This window comes from Ptiloglossa arizonensis, chromosome 12 (assembly GCF_051014685.1).
Source record: "Ptiloglossa arizonensis isolate GNS036 chromosome 12, iyPtiAriz1_principal, whole genome shotgun sequence".
NCBI classification, from domain to species: domain Eukaryota; kingdom Metazoa; phylum Arthropoda; class Insecta; order Hymenoptera; family Colletidae; genus Ptiloglossa; species Ptiloglossa arizonensis.
The window spans coordinates 11,937,463-11,958,477 of record NC_135059.1 but is presented as its reverse complement, the minus strand read 5'-3'; the positions used below and the strand labels follow the sequence as shown (position 1 = coordinate 11,958,477).

The window sequence follows — 21,015 nt, the reverse complement described above, 5'->3', positions numbered from 1 at the left end:
CCCCCCACCCTTCAACCCCCGACGAGTGATCTGCGCAAGCCCATAATTATTCTCTCGGTGCGCGTAGCCTGGAATGAGACTTATTAGAGGGACAGAACTATAGAACGGAGGATGACCAGAGCGAAGCGTACTGACCTGGGATAATGCGGCGCACTCCGTGGGATTTGATCGTCTCTCGGTTGGTCGTCGACCACCACGTTGATACGGCGCCATGCTTTTTTCTCATTTTCCTTTTTCCGAGTCGATTTCCAAACGATAGCCGAGGACACGCGAAAATCGATCTTCGAAAATTGAAACTGAAATTCGAAACTTGTTTCGTCGATTTAAAAATAATTATTCCTCTATACTAACGTTTTTCTTTTCGATTCTGGACGAAAACTGTCCACGTACGTGTGTACATTTCCTTTATTTTGTTTTTAAATATTTTCGATTCGATTCGATTCGATTCGATTCGATTCTATTACAAAGTATTTGCGCTCTAAATATTCAATCTCGCGGAAGAGTGGGTAAAGTAAATAATTGTTATATCGATCGTTATGTCTTCACGAGAGTATTACCGATAGATTGGGGAGGTGTACCGATAAAAGTAAGTTCAAGTACTATTTCGATCGGACCATTTTTCATCGTTTCTGAAAAATTTTCGATTCGGTTAAAAATCGTTTGCATAAACCCTGGTTTTGATTTCTTTTTACCGTAGATAAAAATCGATCTCTGCATATCTTATCACTTTCGCGCGAAATCATCGACCACAACGAATCGACTGATTGTTCGCGCCGAGTAAATGTATACAATGGCGAATGTGCTTACGAAAATTTTATCAAGATAAAATTTTGAACTTTATCGAGGAATTTTCGTATAGAAGAAATTCAAGAATGGATTTTAACCGAACATGTATAACGAAGTACTAAAAGCTTCTTATAAAACGATTACAAGAAACTCAAAAAGTCATAAATATTTCAAAGTATCGATTATTTGGACATCGATTTTCGAAACTCTCGATTATCCAAAATGTGCGATATAAGGATAGAAATAGTTTCATTCGAATAATGGTCAAGTATACCATTATTATATAATTGAATTAAATCGGTCGTAATCAATATTTTATTTCATTTTCACGACTTGATGATAACACGAAGCTATAATGTAAAATCAGTTCTATATTTACTTACGGCTACCCATTCCCGTGCCCTAATTGAAATTCTTCCCCGCGGCGAAATCGGTGCACTGACTCTGACATCGTGACGATCAAACGAAAAGAATCGCTTAAACGCAAACAAAAAGTCCTGTGACTTTGGCGAACAAACGTTGACTATACTTTGACGGTGACTTAAAGCGATACGATGAAATTAAGTTCGTAAAGCATCGAAGAAAAATACTTAAAGTATAACTCAAGCAGATTTGAAGTATCTTATAACTTGATTCTCAGTTCACTCGTGATTTCTCAGTCTTGTCGAATAAATGAATAATTCTCCATCTAGATAGATGATCTAGAGAAAGTTTCTATAAGAAAATTAATGTACCGTTTGCATTGTATCTTTGAACTTCGCCAGTCTTTCTAATATCTGAATTTATTATAGGTTAAAAACATTGTACAAACTGTTTAAACGTACACATCTAAAAGTACAGGAAACGTTTTGTTTAGTCATTTTATACATTTGCGAAACATTTCTTGTACGCCTTTTGAAATATTACCAGAGCGTTTCTAAAAACTCTTTAAATGTTCACAAAAAGTACAGAAAATGTTAATACAGCACGTTTTCAGGATGTCCTACTTTGTAAACTGAACCTTCCCACGACATTTAAAGAGCTTAACGAGAAAGTACAAGGGAGATGTGATTTTTTTGGGATGTTCTCCTAATCTACAGAATGTCTAAAACGAATACGATGTTCATTCGATGTACGTAAGATGTCACTGTGCTATATGTATAATACATTCGGCGCGTGCAGTTGAATATTCATTCACTTCGAGCAAAAGAATAACGTTGACTGTGACATTGTAATATAGTAATCATAGAGTACCGTTGTAATGTACAAACGGATTCTCAAAAGATATTGCCATCACAATCACCAAACTACTATATGACCAATGTTGATTTAAGACTGCAGTCCAAGCTACCAGGATGGATCCGACAAAGCGGAAATCAAAACAAACTCGAGCTTCTACCAGTGTTTACATTCATTGTCATTGCTTTTGTATCCATATAGTTATATACATTCACGAGCTACCGAATGAAATGCATTCGATGTATTTACCATTGTCGAACGTGTCGACGGTAAATCTAAATAGTCAAGAATCAAAATATTTCAACACGTTATTTTTACATTAATAAATAAAGAACATTCCTATGGAAAAATATGTCCCAAGATAAATGCCGCACAAAATACAACGATTTTGAAAAGTTGTTTCGATTTTTCTCTGAGAAATTAGATCTTATTCGTACTGTTCCTAATTCTCGTCTTCGATGTATGCAAAGTTAAGTAAATTGGAAAAATAACAGCAAATCATAAAATTTTAATTATTTTCTTAAGATTCATTATAGCTGTTAAAATTTAGACGCATATTATCGATTTTCTGAACGACAGTTTAATCGATATAGTAAAAGGTATGGACCCATACGGGAACGAGTGTACTTGACAATTCGACAAAACGCTTTAAACACGTTTCAATGGAAAGGTATACTTGTCGTATAATGATATTTAATTTTTTAAGGTTGTTTCAAGATCTAAAGTTAAATGAACTTTTCTTATCAATGAAATTGTATTAGATGATATAATCGAATTATATAATTTGTATGCAATTTTAAATAACTAATCAAATGGCTTGTTGCAAAATCTAAAGTTGGAGGTATAGAAAAACATAGTAATCCATAAATCGTACAATTTCTCGGGATAATATATTTCATAACAAACTTGTACAGTTTTAATAACATATGTCCACATAGTGGAAATGGAAAGCGATACCCGAATTTTATGATGGTAGAAACTTACAATTAATCAAAAGTGCAATTTCGTGTACGCGCGTGTGTGTACATGTGCATGTACACGTGTATGTGCAAATTCTCAACGTAGCAAAAATCAGTCTTAAGAAATAATACAATGCTAAATTTACATACAAGTAAAAGGCAACATTCTTTCTTATCTACCTTGCTCGTGATTATTTACAATTCTAATTTAGTAACTAACATATCTAAAGTTCTACATTCTCGTAAGGCATCGAAGATTGCGTCTACGCAGTAGTTAAAATCGGCGTCAAGATTATGCCATACAAATTCAAATATTTGAATTTTGCTTCTCAGTACCAAACCAATGTTTTTTTTTCTATATATATTCATTATAACATATTACTGCGCTTTTCTTATTTTTTAGAATTAATTTTCAGAAAATTTTAAGATAATTTTGAGTGAAAATGTGAACATCTCTGACCGTGGATTTCAAAATGCTGATATGTTTTTAAACACCTATTTGAAATATATAGTTTTTTCATATACTGAAAGTTTTCTTTAATTAGAACAATAATTTTTCTATAACAATAGGCACTCAATTAGACATTTAGATATGTTCTAAGTGTTCTTTTTTTATTTATTAATTGAACTAGTCTTGTTTGTTTAGGCACATACAACTTTATCTATTTCTTTGTTTGTTCAGACTTGTTGTGACTTATACTATTCTAACATCTTTTCTATTTGACTATTGTTATACATTACATTACTATATTTGAACTTTACTATTTCTTTGTTTATTGCTATATGGCGGCGACGATCATCGACATAAAAAATCAGTCATTTTTGGATATAAATATCATTCTATTCCATAATCGCATTGCGATTAATGTACAGGTACAGTATTACACCTTCTTTTACAAAACTAAGAAGACTCAAACTTCACCTGAATCTTTTCTCATTGATGCATGCAACAGGCAGGATGAACAGTTACATCCAAATAGTTTTACAATTAAAAATTAGTAAAGTAGACTTAAAACAAAAGATGAAACTCAGGTGAAATTTGGGAATCCATGTTTCGTATTATTTATCACCATTTTAAAATCATTTAAATTGGCTATGGAATTTCCTATATATGCTGAGGTAAACAAGTTTCAAGGCAGCTTTGGTTTGTACTTATTGAAGAATGTCCTATTAGCAATACAGTGAAATTTATCTGGAACTAGAGTGACAACAGTCTTTTTAAAATAACATACCACCCTTTTCATTTTGTTGCAAATAAATTTCATTGTACAAAAACTCATCATCAAGAGAACCCTCTGCTATTATTGTTTAAATTGATAACTACTATTTGTACTTTTCATAAAATTTAAAATTCATAATGAACATGACATTAGAGTAAACCTTTAGGTATAGATACTCCATTTCTTCTGTCAACAATTTCTCACAAAAACGTTGTTGTTCGTGTTTTTATATTGAGAGAATTCTTACGTGTAAAATCTGAGATCTATGCAACATTATGCTGAATATGTTGAATAATATGTCTTGATTACGACCACAAGAAACAACGGGAAATGCGAATACACTGATTTACAGACAAGTTCGAAAACGTACACAATTAATTCGTACTGTGTTTCTATAAATCGTTGTATTCAGCCGTTGAACGGCAATCTCAACATAATTAAGAAAACTGCAACTCTCATACCCAACATTCTCGTCTCTTTTTAACTATATCATAATTAAAAATTTATATCAGTTCATAATATAATATACTTTTTATAACTTATACAATATAATATAATATTATATATATATATATATATATATATATATATATATATATATATATATATGTATATATATATAGATATATATACACATATCTATCTATCTATCTATCTATCTATATATATATCTATATATATACATACACCGTTGTATTCTTCTTTCATGTATACATATATCAGCATTTGTAAAATAAAATTAAAAAAAACCACGGTTCCATTGAGCTGGTAACACAGGTTCGGCTCATTATCAGTCTTAACGTTAATGAACGATTCTGTTCGTTGTACAATGAGGTAGTTCGTTCTATGTCATTGTATGTATATGCATAATATTGAGCAATATTGCAGCTGTATCCCAGGGCCATGATCAGTAACGATAATGTAATCTTATAATTACTAACAAATTAACAGTGATATCTCAGTCATTAACGAAATTATTCAATGTGTACAACTCTATCTCTTTTTCTTTGTATTCAGATTATATAACTTTTGTATACAATCATGTCCTACTGACAGCATTTAATGCTAAAGATAGGAATATCTTTCTTAAAAGAAAAAGAAAACACAAAATTGCTAAAATAATATACAACCTTTTTCCCTTTTACACAATTCAATCTATACTCGATTAAGGTTTCAATAGTACTACCATGTTGATTGCAAAAGAAAATGAAAATATCGAATCACAATGATAAGTAATAAAAATTGTACATGTATACTCACTGGTCCATAAGTTTTAAAGCTTAATGCGATTCGAATATTTTTTAAACACGATTCGTCGAACATCTAAATGCAAAAAAAAGAAAGCTGTAGAATTAATTGTGTCAAATGTTCAATGGAAAATGTTAACATTCAATTAAATATACTTGTTGCTTTTTTCTTACAATATTAACCTGTCCTTAAAAATTCTGAAAGGTGCAACCATTTTAATGATTCTCAAGGGAAAGGTTCAATTTGACGATTATTAGCATTAGGCTTTAACAACTTTGGAACGTAAGCTCCGATTACGTTTCAGTCTCTTGAATCTACAACGTATTAATCAGTCTTGTGTAAGTAGCGAGAGAAGAATCCTAAGAATCTTTATCTCGATGTTCATACCAGTTCTCACGAACAAATACATTATCATTGACATTCTATGGATTACTGTTACAGTGGTAACATACTGTTAATCCCTGAGTCTTATTAAATGTTGACTTACTTAATTGGCTATGATTCGGTTGCATCTTCCTTCATTTTGTGACGCTTTAATTCTCTTTCAGGCACAAATATGCGATTGTCGTTAGATGTAGTGTCCCTTGAAGTATGAATACTCTATTGTCGAACTTCAAATATTCTACAATAAAGTAATAATCCTCAATATAGCCTAAGCTGCATTAATGTCATAGCTTCACAGGACACCACAGACTTCTGCGTGCAATTTCTTCTAAACTCTTACTCTTAAATTATCTAAAACCTTACATTTGTGCTGTTGTAACCGAAATATAGTACGTTTAGTTGCTGCCAGGAGGCCTGGGTGACTTTGCAACGATAACGAGATACGAAGAAAAACCCCGTGTTAATTGTGGTTGCAAGAATCAGAGCCAACGCCCTCTTCATCTTTGATTACCGATGTTGGCGGAACTATCACACGGACGTCCGATTTGCGACTCACAGAGAGATCTTCCACCTGATCTTCGTTGCTCTGTTGCTTCACAGAATGCATGACGGGACTGGGACTGCATCGAGTGATGTCCAACGTTTCTTGATCCATTGGGCAGTCTCTAGCCTTGTACGTATCAAGAATCGAAGCAGGACTCTCCATCACCGCGTTGCTTTCGCTCTCATTTTCAGAGAGGGCGCCTCCATAGATGCTACCATTCGCATTGCCGCCAATTCCGTAAGGGAAACAAGCGCCACTGCCGTTCGAACCGCGTTTGAACGGCCGTGATGTCGTGATTCCCAATTTTTTCACTTTATCGTATAGGGTTCGAGAAGGTACTCCGTACTTACGTGCTGCCTGTAGAGCGCTCATTCCCGCTCTCACTGCTTCGATCGCGGACATGATATCATTTCGCGTATACTGCTTATACCGTTTCCATTCTGGCTTTTGCGTTGGAACATAATTCACGATTCCTAAAATGACGAAAAAGGTTAGTGCTCTTTATCGCCTAACAATTGCCTATGTTTCTTCGAAAGAACTTTCCTTCCTTCAAAAGAGTTTTCCCGTTTATTATTTTATCAGCTTTCACAAAATGGACAAAAGCAAAAAAGAAAGGCCAAATCGGGCCTTTGAGTCACACGGTAACCCTCATAAAACATCTCTTTTTTTTCAATTTCAAGAAAAGTCGTATAAAAACACATTCTTCGTTTCAGTCTTCTAGAGTATATTATTTTATTTCTAGCGAATAAAAAGCTGAACCAAGACTGGGAATAACTAACGAGGTACTACCCCGTTCCTATAACTTAGCGACGATTCCTGCTTTTCTATACCTGACTTAACGTCTCCGGTATACGACTGCGGCGAGGGTTGCTTATCGTCCTCGTCCATCATGGACACGTCTGTGTATGGGCTGTGCGCGGTTTCCCCGTGAGCCACATCGGTGCTGCTACGTCTGTCGTTTTCGTTCGATGAGCCGTTACTGTTGTTCCGAAAGTGATTCTCATGACTGTCTGGATGTAACAGGGGGATACCTTGTGAGCTATCCGCGTGACCTTGACCCAGTACCGTTCTAAGGATCGGCGTGTCCCTGTTCATCAGCATGTTCGAAAGTTTCTTACGTTTCAATGGAGAGGTCTCGAAGCCATTGTTGTAAGAACCAGTCAGGATGGAAGAGTGTTGCGGATGGGGCGTTGTCTGGTGACTGGAACTGGAGTGGGAAATAGGAAGCCCGGAGAGCGGCCACATGGGTAACGGTAGACGATTGGGACCCTGGTCCACCGGTGATCTTCCGTAGATATTGTAGGATGTACCGGTTGAGTGCGGAGGCGATGTGTGACCGCTACTGTGAGCCACGCTGCTCGTGCTCGTGCTGATCGCTGGAGGCGGTGACATCGAGGTCTCAGCCTCCTCGCGACGACCCTGCGAACCATTCTCTTCCACCAGACCTTTCACCTTCAACACCTCTGCAACCTTGAGCAGACCGGCCAGCTGTTCTTGCGCTACGTTCACCTCGCCTCGGTACATGTACTCGAGGATGGCCTTGATCTCGGAATATTTCACGTCTTTCAGCACGACTATAGGATGTTTGCACGGCAGGTTGATAAACAAAGTCTGAAAGTAAGAAGAACACGCCGCCAAGACCATCTTGTGACACTTCACTGAGACACCGCCGTCCACCGCCAGAGTCACATCGGTAAACGCCTCGTTTTGCAGCAGCTCATCGAACACCGTTAGCAGGTTTGAGCGATGATTATTCCAGCGTAGACAATACTGTTGCGACGTACTCGCCATTTCGGCCGATGTGATCGGTTGAATAGAGTCTAGAAAAGATTATGTAACGGTCAAACGAGGCTAAAATCGCGGCGTTGAATTTCTAAAAGCGATCGTGTTTTATAAATTCGATCTAAAAATTTAGATCGATCGCACTCTCGTCTTTTCTATCTATACATTATCTACCGTAATAATAATGTGATTGCTGTGGTCGAATCGAATTTCGTGAATAATTACATGTAATAAAATATTTGATTGCTTCGATCGTATTATTATCCCAGATATAGAGTAACGTGGTACAGTGTTTCGTAGAATGATTGCAAGATCGACAAAAATGAATACAGTTTTGATGTTATAACAGAAGTGAAATTTAAGCACGTTAACCGATTCCCGAAACATAAAGTCGTTAGTACCAAGAGGAAGGGGGGATAATAATCTTCGTTGTCGTATGAGTCATTCACGTGGAGTTACCCCCGGTTTCGTTTAACCGTTCGGTTAATTCCGAGAAAACGCGTAAAAAAAAACGGTTAGCAGTGCGCATGTCCGCACACATCCCGTGCGTGCACGCACACGCGGAAGTTGAAGTTCGAGCGGTTAAATCGATTTCTCTATGGGGAGATAAACGCGTAAATAAACAGGAGCCAACGATCTCCGCGAACAACAACGAATTGTGTACACCTATCCAGATCAAATATCGAAGAAAATTCCCAATTGCTTTACGTTAAGATCGATAACATATACACTGCGATCGATCGAACACGAATCGTGTATTGTTCGTTGCGCAAAATTTACACACTTTATTTAAAACCATAACAATCTTCCGTTTGTTTAATTTCTCCGAAAGTCTGGTTAACGAAATACGACGGAACGTAGAAATTGTACAGCTTGAAAAAAAAAAGAAAAGAAAAAAAAAAAGAAAGTTTCGAACACAGTGTCGCGAAAACTTACTCGCTGAGACGGTCTCCTTTTCTTAAAACGATGGCGCCGTAGGACGGCGATGTTCAAATGGCCGCCGAGAAGTTCGCTAGAAGATGCACGATCTCTGCGTGCATGTGCACTCGCATTCGCCACTCGATGTTTTAAACGACCCTGAGAAACACAACCGTGATCTATGCGCTCCTAAAGGATTTGCATGACGTACGAGAGCGCGTACGCGCGCAAAATCAACGCTTCAGCGTCGTCGTCGTCGTCGTCGTCGTCGTCGTCGTTGTCGTTGTCGTTGTCGTCGTCGTCGTCGTCGTCTGACGACACGATTCGAGTGCACACCCGCAGCACAACGAATTCGAAGCGCAAACGGAAATCCTCTCCCACGGCCTACTCGGCGACCACTGACGAGCCGTGCGTAGAAGACGCACTCGGCCGAGCTGGTCATGGCTCGACTCGCATAGGGGTAGTCGCGAACATGTGTTGGTGTGGTGCTCTATCACCGCCTCTCTCTCTCCGTCTCTATCCGCACGATGCTGCGCGCATGTGTAAGTGCGTTCACGCCGTACAGTGGCGTAACCGATGACAACGGGCGACTCTCGATGCAAAATACATACTCGGGAAGATTTTTAAGTTCGTTTTCTGAATGAAACGCTTGCGATAAGCGAAAGGTACGCGTACAGCGCGATCGGGAATACATTTAAACGTCGACGAGGGAACAAAATAGATGGACGATTACCGAATTTGTTTAACGGGATTGTTATCGTTGCGCAAACTATACTCTACCGATAAGGAAACGAAATTTAGCAACGTTCGAGTGTAGGAAACATATAACAAATTCGGGCGGAATCGTTCAACGTGGAATTTGTTTACCTTTTCTATTAGCTGGAAGGGAGTTGAAAGATGTGTAATTTCGCAAGAACGAACATTTATCGAAGCGAATAGAGTTGCAATTTTTTATTTCTTAAAAATAATTGCAACTTTTATGAAGACTGCTGCGATAAATGGATCTAATTTTGCTGAAGAAAAGTAAATTTAATCGAGGGCTACAGGAATTGCCATCGCACAGCGATATCTGTGACGATAGAGATCATTGATCCCGATTTAAAGCTTCGCAATGATTACGCGTTATGTTGGTTGAATATTGTGGAAACACCAAGGACGAAAATTGTGCGAAATAGTCGTTTTAAAGTAGGTAAAAAACGCAAAACACTGAGTTACGCCACTGAATAGCACGCACGAGAAGCTTGCACAGCCATCAGCGTCCCTGGTTGCACGATCGGCCAATCACGCTGCGTCTAGGCCAATATCCTGCGGGATACGACGTATACACGTGCAACCGGTGCATGCGTACACGTGTATGCGTACATAATGACGGTTGCGTCGTATGCGTACACCCACATCGTCTTTTGCTGCGTATCAGCGCTAGGGATGGATACACGATTCTCTTCCGCTCGCAAGTTTTCAAACAATTTACTCCCTAACGTTTTCTAATTCTTTTTTTTTACGAATAACTTTTCTTATAAATATATTGTTCCAACGTCACCGATCGAAGAAAGAAATAGAATAATGTACACACGGAGAGAATATCGAACGATTGAATCAAACAATTTTAGAGACGAAAGATTTAAAAAGAAAACTACGAGACACTCGATGTATTCAAAATTCTAGATGAACGTTGAAAGCTCGAAACATTGTATTTTCTCAAGTATACGAAAAGTGGTAGAATTATCCGATCACGATGTTATGGTAAATTCAATTTTCGTTAAATTTTCGTTTAAAATTCATTATCAAACTTTTTGTTTCCTGACTAGATCAGATCGTTGAAAATATTGTCAATTTTGAAGATCCAATTCGAAATGTTATTTAACCTATTTTTTTGTACATCGAAGCGACGCGAGACGCTCCAGGCCATCGCTAACGCGTCTACGAGCGTCGAGGACGAAAAACCTGCGTGACTGTATGCGTTCACGAAAATTGCCACCACGCCCTGCTTCGATGCGACCGCTGATTGCGCCTGCGTCCTCTTATAAAATCTTCCAAATTTTTCCCAGGGTAACAAAGCTTCCACAACCATGCAAATCAAATACAATTTACCGAACGACGAAACTTATTTAACAACCTAGGATAATTTATAGTACACGGTTCAATTCACCTCTTCCTTTACATTGAACAAATATTCAATTAATTGCGTTTTCCAATATACTTTTCCAGTTCGTTACACGTTGAACGAACATCCTTGCGCAATGGTACACAAAATCAATTACTCAGAGTTCGAATCGAGGTAAACTATTAATTAAGGCAATCTGCGTGTCGTATCTAGCTGCATTGTATATATACATATGTTGAATTGTGCAGTTAAAGAGTGTCTCTGAACGTAATATTCGAAATAAAATCGGGGAAAGAATTATTCACGTTATGGTTACATATCTCAATCGGCTATAGTTAAAGCGCGAATTTCGTGAACGTACCCCGGTTTACCGGTGAAACGTTCCGGCGGTTGTTTCTTGTTTTTTTTTTCACGTCGCTGGCACACACGTGGACGACGACACTTCCTGTTTACCAGAAGCTCGCGAAGTGACGCGTTAGGACTGGGTGGAAAATATGCGTCTCGGATTCCCTTATTCGCCTTATCTCGACAAGTTTGTACGGCGAAAGAAGAGCGCACGATAAACGGGAACGATAGCGGGTCCGCTCGAAAAGAAAATTGTCCCCGTAGTCGTGCGTTTCTCTAGACGTTCGCGCGCTCGGCGCGTAAGGGCGACGTCGATGTGTGCGTTAGTGCCGCGGCCCTAGGCGAAGAAAAAGACGAGGCAAAAGGGGGAATGCGAAGCTGCTAAGGTGAATCCTTGTACCGTTGCGCCATCGAAAGAAATTCCATATCCGACGCCGCCAGCCGAATGCGTCGACCTCGACTCAGACTCTCGTCCCCCCCAACATGGTGGTTATCGGAGCCACACTAATTTACGGAATCCGGACTCGATGCCTTGTTATTATTCCCAAGTCTGGATAACGTTAAATAGCAAGCATTTGGAACTTGAATTTAGACTCCGAATTGTTATCGCTGTCGTATGGAGTATTGTTGTGTAATGCGTTTGAAGGTCTAGTTGTGTGTGTGCGTGTGCGTGTGTGTGTATGTGGGTGTTGGAGTTTGCCATATCTGGTTGCATAGTACGTACAGTTAGTATACAACGTTGCGTCGTACGAAATTTTGGAAGCGGTGTCGTTTTAGATTCTTCGTTAATCTTTTCCCAACTGTATCAATCGACAATAGGAGATACCCGCTGAATTAATTTTATAATTTACTTCTTAGTAACTGTACATCGTGAAATAAAGAAGTAAACAATTTTGGAGAATTGTTCCAACAATTTTGTATTCTTGGTGTTTCTTTCATCTTGCACGTAGAGCATCTAAAATAATATTATTATTACTGTACATTTTGACATAAATAACATAGAGTGTGTAATAAAAAAACTTTGTCGATAAGTCTGTTATTTCTATAGAGTATCCGAAGTAATCGGGAATATTATCACTGTTGCGATGTTAGACAATCCTTTCGTTAGCTCTGTTTTTAAGGAAAATCTATCATAGTTGGTAATGTTGTACAATTAACCGATATTAATGATCCAGAGTATACCTAAGAATAGTAATTACTATTGAATAGAGAATTGCAAAAATCTTGGGATGATTAAACAAAAACCTCCTATGTACACTCGTTTGCAATAACACTAACTATTGCGCATTTTTGTTTACTTCGTGAACAATCCTATCTATGGAACCCACTAAACGACAACTGTACATATATATTACCTGCTATAAATTTTGTCTAACCCTCAACACCCTGAGACAATTGAATTGCACCTATTGTTCACGAGGGAATCAATTAGGAGCGAATACGAAACTTACAAACTTAATGTAACCTCCTCGATACTTGTGTACGTACGTTATTCACTGATAAACGTAACACCGTGACGCGGTTACAGAAGATTCGGGGCACATGAACAGGGCTGCACAAATTAGTGCGCTTTTGAAGGTGCGGGTCCACTTAATGGAACATCCACCCTGAGCTCCGGATTTAGCAGCAGGCTGGCTCCCTCTTGTCTTGAGACAGCCGGATACTTGATAAAAAAAAAAAAACGTAGGACGAGCGAAAAGCTTCCAGGGACCGTTTGAATTCGTTCTGAAAAACGATTAAGAAGCCGGTTGAAAAACGGAGGAATAAATTTCTAGGAGAACCGAGAAAACGTCTGAGAATATATTAGTGATAAGTATAGCAACGTTGCACATTATCTATCGTGAGCAAAGCGATGATAGAGGGATACCAACTGTTTACTTATCGGGTCTACAGATAGCACGGAATTCTCGATTCCGTATTCTCGCGTATTTTGTCGAAGTCACGACGCTCTTCCTCCGTACAACCATGAATCTTTTCACCGTATAACTCGATACGAAAAATGCAATACCATTCTAAAAGCCTGAAAGAGACGCACGATGATACAATGTAAAAAATTTGCAATTAATTCCACGAACGTATCAATTTATGCGTACGTGTGTAATAAGTTTCGTAAAAATTAATTTTGCGAATAAATTATAGGAACGTACAGATCGTTAGGTGAATCACCTCGTGTGTGCATCCCTCCTGTGTAAAACATAGGAAACGACGTAGGTGCAAGTTTTCTATGGGAAATTTTTACACGGGTTTAGACCGCTTTCGACTCAAAAGGTGGATGCAAGCGGCTTTTGAATCTCTCGCAGGAACCTGTTTTTCTTCATATATGTTTCTCTATAGTCCTCGTAGTTCGACGATAGCTCTCCGAAGACTCTGACCTCCCGCATCCTATGGAAAATAGTCCCAAAATTTTGCTTCGAACGATCCAAACAAAATGAAAAGTTCATCGTTTGAACGATCACGTCTTTTATGGTAAATTACCGACTATTCTTCTAGACGTAAATTATTCATACATTGTGCGAATACAATGAAAAACTTTTTCAAATGTCTGTGAGTTAAGTTTCTGCGAACGAATGAAAAGACAATTCGACATCACGCATTGATATAACCAACGTTTTCGCAAAATTGTCATTGATTTTATAAAATAACACGGTTTCGATGTAGGTCAGGATGATTGTACGGAAAAACGTTTCGATTGTTTACATTCGCCAATGTGATCCGTGATTCTGCAAAATAATCGATAAATATTACAATTATGTAACGAGCGAACCGTGTCTGAATCGGCGATAGAAATTAATTGTTTATTTCGCTTACGCAACTGTTTTGATTCAAAAGGAGGGAATTACGTGTCGGGACGGGTGCTGCAGGTGAATGGGGCGTTGCACTCGGTAGCTGCAATGAATGGCTCGGCTACCGAGAAGCAGAGGCAGATCTTAAATGGTAGATCGAAGTGCATTCGGTTACACAGAATAATTGCACTTGACGCCCAAGGGTTCCCACCGGACCGAGAATACTTTTTCCATTGTACGGCCCACAATGTATCAGCAGGTAGCTGCGATCATCGATCGGAGGTCCCTTCGGTCAATGGCCTTGCAATGTGCCACCAAACGTCGGAGTCTATTCGTATAAAGCGTAGACAAGGTGTTAATAAAAATCAGAGACTCCTTTCTCTCATCTTCGCATCGAGAACATTAAATAGATTTCAGTATTTTCAACAGTCTCCTCTTTCAATCACAATCGGCGTACTTCGTTTTTAATCGACCGAACACGGTCTTCCGTTTTATTTTCGATATTATTTATCAAGTATGAATAAAAATCGTGGAACTCTATCCGGAAAATTACAGCTCGACGATGTGATCGATAACTCGATAATAGTCGAAGATCATCTTCCGTCTAATATTCGTACATCGTTTTGTAATTTGTAAAGTAAAATGAAAGGGAGGAGTTCCAAGTTCAATGGGACATTATAGAAGCGTCGTGACTGTTCAAGCAGAGTCCAGAGGGAGTCTAGGAATCAGCGGCAACGTTTCCTGGGTTGCAATAAAAAAATAAATAAGGTGTATCCTACGTATAAGGCCAAGGTTTATCTGTGGTGGGCGAGTGTCAGTGGGTCGACACCCGCAAACCGGTCCTGATCACGTGGAATGTGAGCCCGTAGTGCGATGTTGCCACGTATATGCATGATTTCCCAAAAGTGCATCCACCAGGCCTGCTGCTGCGCGTAGCAGCACGCGTGCACGCATGCACGCATGCTCACAGTGTGCACGGATGCGTGTGTGCGACACGCATGGAACTCTCCCCGCCTTGCGTACGATTTCGGGAAAACTGTGACTCGGGGACCCAAGTTTCACCAACCAGGCGCTAAAATAATATTCAGATGTTACTTTCTGACAACTTCTATCCCCATACACGATACATTCGTTGCTTATAATATTTTCTATTTATTTCACTTTACCGATTGCGGTACAATATGGTGATCCTGATTTTCCTTTCAATTTTACCGTACTTACTATATTCATTTTTTTATCTCCAGCGACGCGTAGCAATTTATTTTGAAACATTGTAACATAGGTTTCGAACTTTTGAACCTGTCTTTCTGCTATCATTTACGGATTTGCGAACGCGTAACTTTTATAATCGTCCGGAGAATTTTTTCGATTTTGATGTTGAGAAGTAGATCTTGAATTAAAATAAAACCATAGATACGTTGATATTAACAATGCAGACTATGTAAATTTAAAGCACTGTTGGGATAAAAAAATTATGTATAATTATCTTTGCGATTGCATCGTTGCTTGGGTACAATAATAAATGTAGTAATTAGAATCACACGAGTGGAAGACAAAATGAAGATTCCCGAGTTTGCTATGAAATTGATTTATAAATGTGTGAAATTTGATTGACCAATAGCGTAACTTTAACAACCCCCCCTTTTGTCCATAATTATACAACTTGTTAAAACGATTTTCCAACAGCGTAGAAACACGAATACGTACTAATGTCTAGTCTGCCTAGAAAGTGGCGCATAATTTACGCATCTATGCGCACGCCATTCCCGCTCGTTGGACAACCCTAACCCCCAAGGTCATCCTTCCTCTATTCTCCCGCGCCCTTTTTTATGCCCGCCCGAATGGAATAGAAGAGTTTTTATAGCGGTGTGTCCTTGGAGCCCAACAATGCAGCGTGTTTCCTGCGGGCACCTGTTGTATCGCTGCTCTTTTCGTGCCACGCCTAATGTGCACATCCGATGGCGATCGAAGCATTTTTTACTTCTATTTTTTCATCTCCTCCCGTCGTCGTTCGATGTCTCTCCTGCAAGCACCGGCCAGAAATAGTCTCTAGGCTGAGTAACGGAGAAGAGAGTCCTTTGTAGTGCGGAGGGAACTGTGCGAAAGTATGGAGGGTGTAGACGATAAGAATAGTACATAGAGACAGAAGGAGAGAGTAGGGAGAAAGGAAGTTTTTGTTTAAACGATGAATCGTTAACTCACGATAATTTCGAAGGCGTTACGTGCGGTTCACCGAGTTCAAAGTTACGCAATTTCTTGACGAAAAGGTTTTGGGAAAATCGATGATACACGATCGCCCAAAAATCGACAAATCGCGAGATTTCAAAATCCACGTTTAAAATTTTCTGTAACAAGAAGTTTCTTTATCAATTGTGTTGTTAAAAAGATTCACACTGACAATTGATTTCCGTTATATTAACAAACGTAGTAAACAATGCTAAAATATTGTGGTAAAAAATAATTCAAGATCGTACCAATGTTGGAAGTTATTTTACCGCCGTTAACGTTATAAACTGGATATTTTGACGTTTGACGAGCAGATTTAGTTAAAACATTGGTCACTTTTATCAGTGGTGACTGCTATACGTGTTGCGAGAACGTGCAACAAATGACAAAAAATAATACCGACATTTTTTCTGAAGGAGATTTTGAAAATTGTACAATTAAGAAATGTAAAGATGCACAAAATTGTAGATTTCGACAATTTCGAACAATTTGAGAACTTACCAAGAATTTTACAAAACTCAGCATAAAAAGTTTACGGTAAGAAAGATTTCTCCGAATTGCAGTTATAATGTTTCACATTAACGAGCATCGTAGTTTCTTCCTCAGCAAAAAAAAGCTCAGTTCTGTCGAGCGATTACAGGAACATGATGTAATCCGCGCTGGAAGGTCAAAGAAATGCCTGGGTCGCTGTGTGTTGTACACCCAAGAAAGTCGTTGAACCACATTGCCGCCAGAGCATCGACCACGGAGTCGACGGCCGGTAAGTAGAAGCGCGCGAATAAAGAGAAACCTGTTTCTCTTTTGATCGCAAGTTCCACGCCCTTTCTCTAGGCTGTTCGTTCCTAAGGGATGCCTTATGTGTGTTACAGGGTCAATCCTTGGTAAAATGGTGCGGAACAGAAGCGTCGCGGGTAATAAGGGCCCATCCACCACCTAAAAGGATCACGTAAATCGTGAGAAACACTAAACCATTTTTCTTTTTTGGACAAGCGTGATATTGTTGGAACGTTCAATATTTAGGAATCTAATTTGAAATAACATACCATTACAATATAATGCTTCCAGTACAATTATAATATTAAATATGTAATGGTACTGAACATGGTAGAGTAGCACTGATTTCAATGATAGTACGACTATTAAAGTAGCAAATACTCATTAATATTATTATTACTATACACATCATTATTAGTAATAATGTACATAACAGCGGGCGTTAAAAATATTTTGTATTAATGTTCACTAGACTTGGTTAATGTTTGTACATTGTACAGCACCAATTAATATTTGTTTGTGAAATTTTTAGTCTATACGGTTCAAAGGTTAACTTCTGGAACTAGAAACATAATTAACTAGCATTGAACTTTCATCGAACCAATACTTCAGTTTCCTTTACTATTTTAACGCAATTTATTTTTGTCGCTAATGTCAATGTATGAGAACTTATTGAATCTATTTTCAAATTAATTAAATTCCAAAGTTGAAACTTTATAAGTATTAAGAGATAATAATCCTCGAGAAGTTCAAATATGCCACTAAATACTACGCACTTGTTCGTGACCCTCTGGTGGCGAATCCAAAAAGCTTTACCTGTAAGTGTCACTGCAGTTAAATTTTGCATGTGAAACGTCGTCAAAACGATTGGAAGCTGCCACTCTTTTAAACGTTGATCTTTCCTTTTAATATTCAAAGGCATATTACGTTGATGCCAACATGGAGGTGTTGGTAAAAAAAATAATTTCTGACTCGGCTGATGAATTTTTGGAAGACATTGTCATATTCGAAGCATACGTGAGTTCTGAAATTTCAATCCTTCAAACGATTTGAATAGTTATCTTGGATTTTTAAATAATTTTGTAAATACTAAATGCTCAATAATTACTATTAATTGATAATAATTTATAGTTGTACCTTTACATTGTTTGGTTATTGATGTTTTGGTGTTTTAGTATGGAAGTAGAACTACATTTGAAGAATTAAATGCGGACCAGTTACGCGAAAAACTATGGGAAACACTGTTTCGTTACTTGTCCAATAATGCACAATGTTCTGCTCATTATTGTTGTTTATCAATTTTGAGGATTCTTAGGTAATAGTATAATACAGTATATGCAATGTATATATATTTATTACTAGTTATGATATAGTTCTATATTCTTGTTTATACTTACAAAGTGTTGGAAAGATTTTTCTTGAATATACACATTTTTATTTCTAGCAATGTTAAAACTTTTCCAATGCCACTTATATCATTGCTTGATTGTATTTATTGCTATCCTTGCAAATATCATAAAATAATTCTGTTGTTTTTCTCCGTTAACATAGCCGAGATAAAACAAATTTAAATGAATTAATCACAGATGAAAAAATAAATGTCATATTAGATAAAGCAGGTTTAAAAGATGAGGCAGACATAAAGCAACAGGTTAACATTCCTGGTAACAATCTTATTTCCTGGTGCTCCCATATATTAAATACAAAATTATTCTTGTCTAATGTTAATTGTTTTGCAGTTGCTATCGCAGCTGGAAAACTATTGTGTAATCTAATATTCAACAGTACAACAGTGCAGCAAGCATTGCCAATAACATCTTGTTTATCGTGTTTAATTAAATGTATGAAGGAATATAACAATACTATTCCTCAAGAAATAATATTACTCAACACAAGAATTCTATTTCTAATCACTGCCCTAAATATTTCTACGCAACAAGTTGTTAAAACACTTAATGGCGATGAATACTGTATAAAAATATTGGAAAACATTAGTGCTCAAAAAACGATTTCGGAAATGGTATATTAGAAATTATTGTGAACATTTAAATAGCTATATTATACGAGTAAATATGAAGCACCAAATATCTATTTGCAGGAAATAATGTTAACATGTGAAATTTTAAAAGTATTATTTAATTTATATATGCACTCGGATGACTCTACAGAAAAAGATGAAAAGAACAAAAATTTAGTTTCAGTTTTGTATATATTATTACCACTGAAATGTAAAGAAGAAGATGATCTTCAAAGGTAGCTTATGCACTATAATCGTTAAATATTGATGACACTTCATTGTTATGTTACGAAAATTTTCATTCCAGTAACATTGTAAACTTACTAACAGTGATACCATATGATTGTTACTCAACAATCATACCTGTTGCACAAAAGGAAAGCAAGCATGTGTTTCAAGACAGAGACATGACTGCTGTATCTATTTTATTGAAGTTCCTTTATAAAAGATTATATTGTGGAACCGAATCAGATCTTAGCCCCATTGTTACTGCATTTATTAGACTGGTTAAAGCTGAGAGATTGATAAGAAAATATACCAGGTTACAGGTAATAGAAATTTATATCTTATTTTTTAGATGTTCAATCGTCAAGAGTATCTAGGAATTTTCATTTTTATTTAGATTTTACCTCCCTTGAAGGATGTAATGCATCGTCCAGAGGAAGGAACGACTTTGAGGGCAAAATTATGTAAATTGTTGACTTCTCCTTCGACAATGTTACGCGATTTAGTTGCCGAGTTCCTTTTTATACTTTGTAAAGAAAATGGTAAGTTTACACATTCAACCAAGAATAAAGATACTATTTGAAATCTTTTTCAAACACACATTGATATTATTTTCAGTTAGTCGCATGGTTAAGTATACCGGATATGGAAATGCAGCGGGTATGTTTGCGAATAAAGGATTATTGGGTCCAGATAAAGGAAAAGCAGCTTATTCTTCTGAATCAGAGGACAGTGAAACCGAAGAGTACCTAAAACATAAGGAACAGTGAGTATAAAGCAAAAAGAAATTACAATTCTACACAATTAAATTTTTCATTTTTTTATGCTAATGAAACGTGCATGTCATTTCATTGAAGAATTAATCCAGTAACTGGTTGCTTTGAACCTTCAAAATCGAATCCTTTGGAAGGAATGACGGAAGAGCAAAAAGAATACGAAGCCTTACAACTCGTACGTCTTATCAATGCATTGACAAAGTCAGTATTATCAACCACTTACATAAAAGTCCTCTAGTTTGTAATACTCTATTTATATTTTGCATCATTTTTAACGCGGTCGTTATATTATTTTAGGGAAGGATTAGTGCAGCCCTGTCGAATCGGAGATGACGGAAAACCAAAGCCAATTGAACACGTTCTCGAATTACAAAAACAACTGCCAAAGCAACAATACGGTCGTCGGGATTCTGACTCCGATTGAATTCTAAAAAACAAAACACATACTGTACAGAGAACTGAATGACAGCACAATTATTTATCAAATAAAGACATGTTCTCTGTGCTTCAAAATTCATATTTATTCATACTCCATACAAGTTTCCTGTAAATAATGCTATACGAAATACGTACCCAGAGTTTCGTTATTCGGTACAAAATATCTGACGAGCTATCGATAATTATAGTTCGCCCAACGAAACCGGATACCGAATACGACGACTTTATGCCATGAGCGCGTGATCGGATCAGGGCCGACTTCACAATA

At 37.5% G+C, this 21,015-nt stretch overlaps 2 protein-coding genes and 1 long non-coding RNA gene across 16 annotated transcripts; 1 reads left to right on the top strand and 2 right to left on the bottom strand.

The window, feature by feature from the left end:
• Positions 1-4: 4 nt before the first annotated feature.
• Positions 5-9,422, bottom strand: LOC143153545 (uncharacterized). 12 transcript variants are annotated; one of them, XR_012993845.1, is made up of 6 exons: positions 9,078-9,422; positions 7,190-8,179; positions 5,919-6,832; positions 5,444-5,506; positions 136-296; positions 5-68 (listed from the first exon to the last, which is right to left on the bottom strand). XR_012993845.1 is itself a non-coding variant. In XM_076324892.1 (4 exons), the coding sequence occupies exons 2-4, from the start codon at positions 8,148-8,150 to the stop codon at positions 6,276-6,278; spliced, it is 1,410 nt and encodes a 469-aa protein (XP_076181007.1). In that variant the 5' UTR covers positions 8,151-8,179; positions 9,078-9,422; the 3' UTR covers positions 4,876-6,275. The 12 variants fall into 12 exon arrangements, 2 of the variants coding, with proteins under 2 accessions (XP_076181007.1, XP_076181005.1); XR_012993846.1 differs by lacking the exon at positions 5,444-5,506; XR_012993847.1 differs by lacking the exons at positions 5-68; positions 136-296 and adding an exon at positions 1,114-1,262.
• Positions 9,423-13,385: 3,963 nt separating this feature from the next.
• Positions 13,386-17,446, bottom strand: LOC143153307 (uncharacterized). 2 transcript variants are annotated; one of them, XR_012993756.1, is made up of 7 exons: positions 17,019-17,446; positions 16,494-16,636; positions 15,999-16,386; positions 15,513-15,681; positions 14,317-15,363; positions 13,656-14,228; positions 13,386-13,528 (listed from the first exon to the last, which is right to left on the bottom strand). It is a non-coding gene; the product is annotated as an uncharacterized LOC143153307 (long non-coding RNA). The 2 variants fall into 2 exon arrangements; XR_012993757.1 differs by having other exon boundaries at positions 15,999-16,345.
• A 517-nt stretch (positions 17,447-17,963) lies between these two features.
• Ric8a (ric8 guanine nucleotide exchange factor A) lies at positions 17,964-20,814 on the top strand. Of its 2 annotated transcripts, XM_076324337.1 has the most exons (11): positions 17,968-18,109; positions 18,210-18,308; positions 18,467-18,606; positions 18,843-18,955; positions 19,031-19,311; positions 19,390-19,544; positions 19,616-19,856; positions 19,931-20,075; positions 20,152-20,299; positions 20,391-20,510; positions 20,607-20,814. In XM_076324337.1, exons 1-11 carry the CDS (start codon positions 18,047-18,049, stop codon positions 20,731-20,733), a joined length of 1,632 nt encoding a protein of 543 aa, XP_076180452.1. In that variant the 5' UTR covers positions 17,968-18,046; the 3' UTR covers positions 20,734-20,814. The 2 variants fall into 2 exon arrangements, with proteins under 2 accessions (XP_076180451.1, XP_076180452.1); XM_076324336.1 differs by having other exon boundaries at positions 17,964-18,109; positions 18,843-19,311.
• The last annotated feature ends 201 nt before the right edge of the window (positions 20,815-21,015 follow it).

What these genes read in the sequence shown, in the direction of transcription:
- Ric8a (XM_076324336.1), top strand. Translation starts at nt 18,047, where the DNA reads ATGCCACTAAATACTACGCACTTGTTCGTGACCCTCTGGTGGCGAATC. An exon ending in AAAAAACGATTTCGGAAATG is followed by an intron (nt 19,312 to 19,389) that starts GTATATTAGAAA and finishes ATCTATTTGCAG; the next exon opens with GAAATAATGTTAACATGTGA. An exon ending in GAAGAAGATGATCTTCAAAG is followed by an intron (nt 19,545 to 19,615) that starts GTAGCTTATGCA and finishes TTTTCATTCCAG; the next exon opens with TAACATTGTAAACTTACTAA.
- LOC143153545 (XM_076324890.1), bottom strand. Translation starts at nt 8,150, where the DNA reads ATGGCGAGTACGTCGCAACAGTATTGTCTACGCTGGAATAATCATCGC. An exon ending in TACCGGAGACGTTAAGTCAG is followed by an intron (nt 6,833 to 7,189) that starts GTATAGAAAAGC and finishes TCGTCATTTTAG; the next exon opens with GAATCGTGAATTATGTTCCA.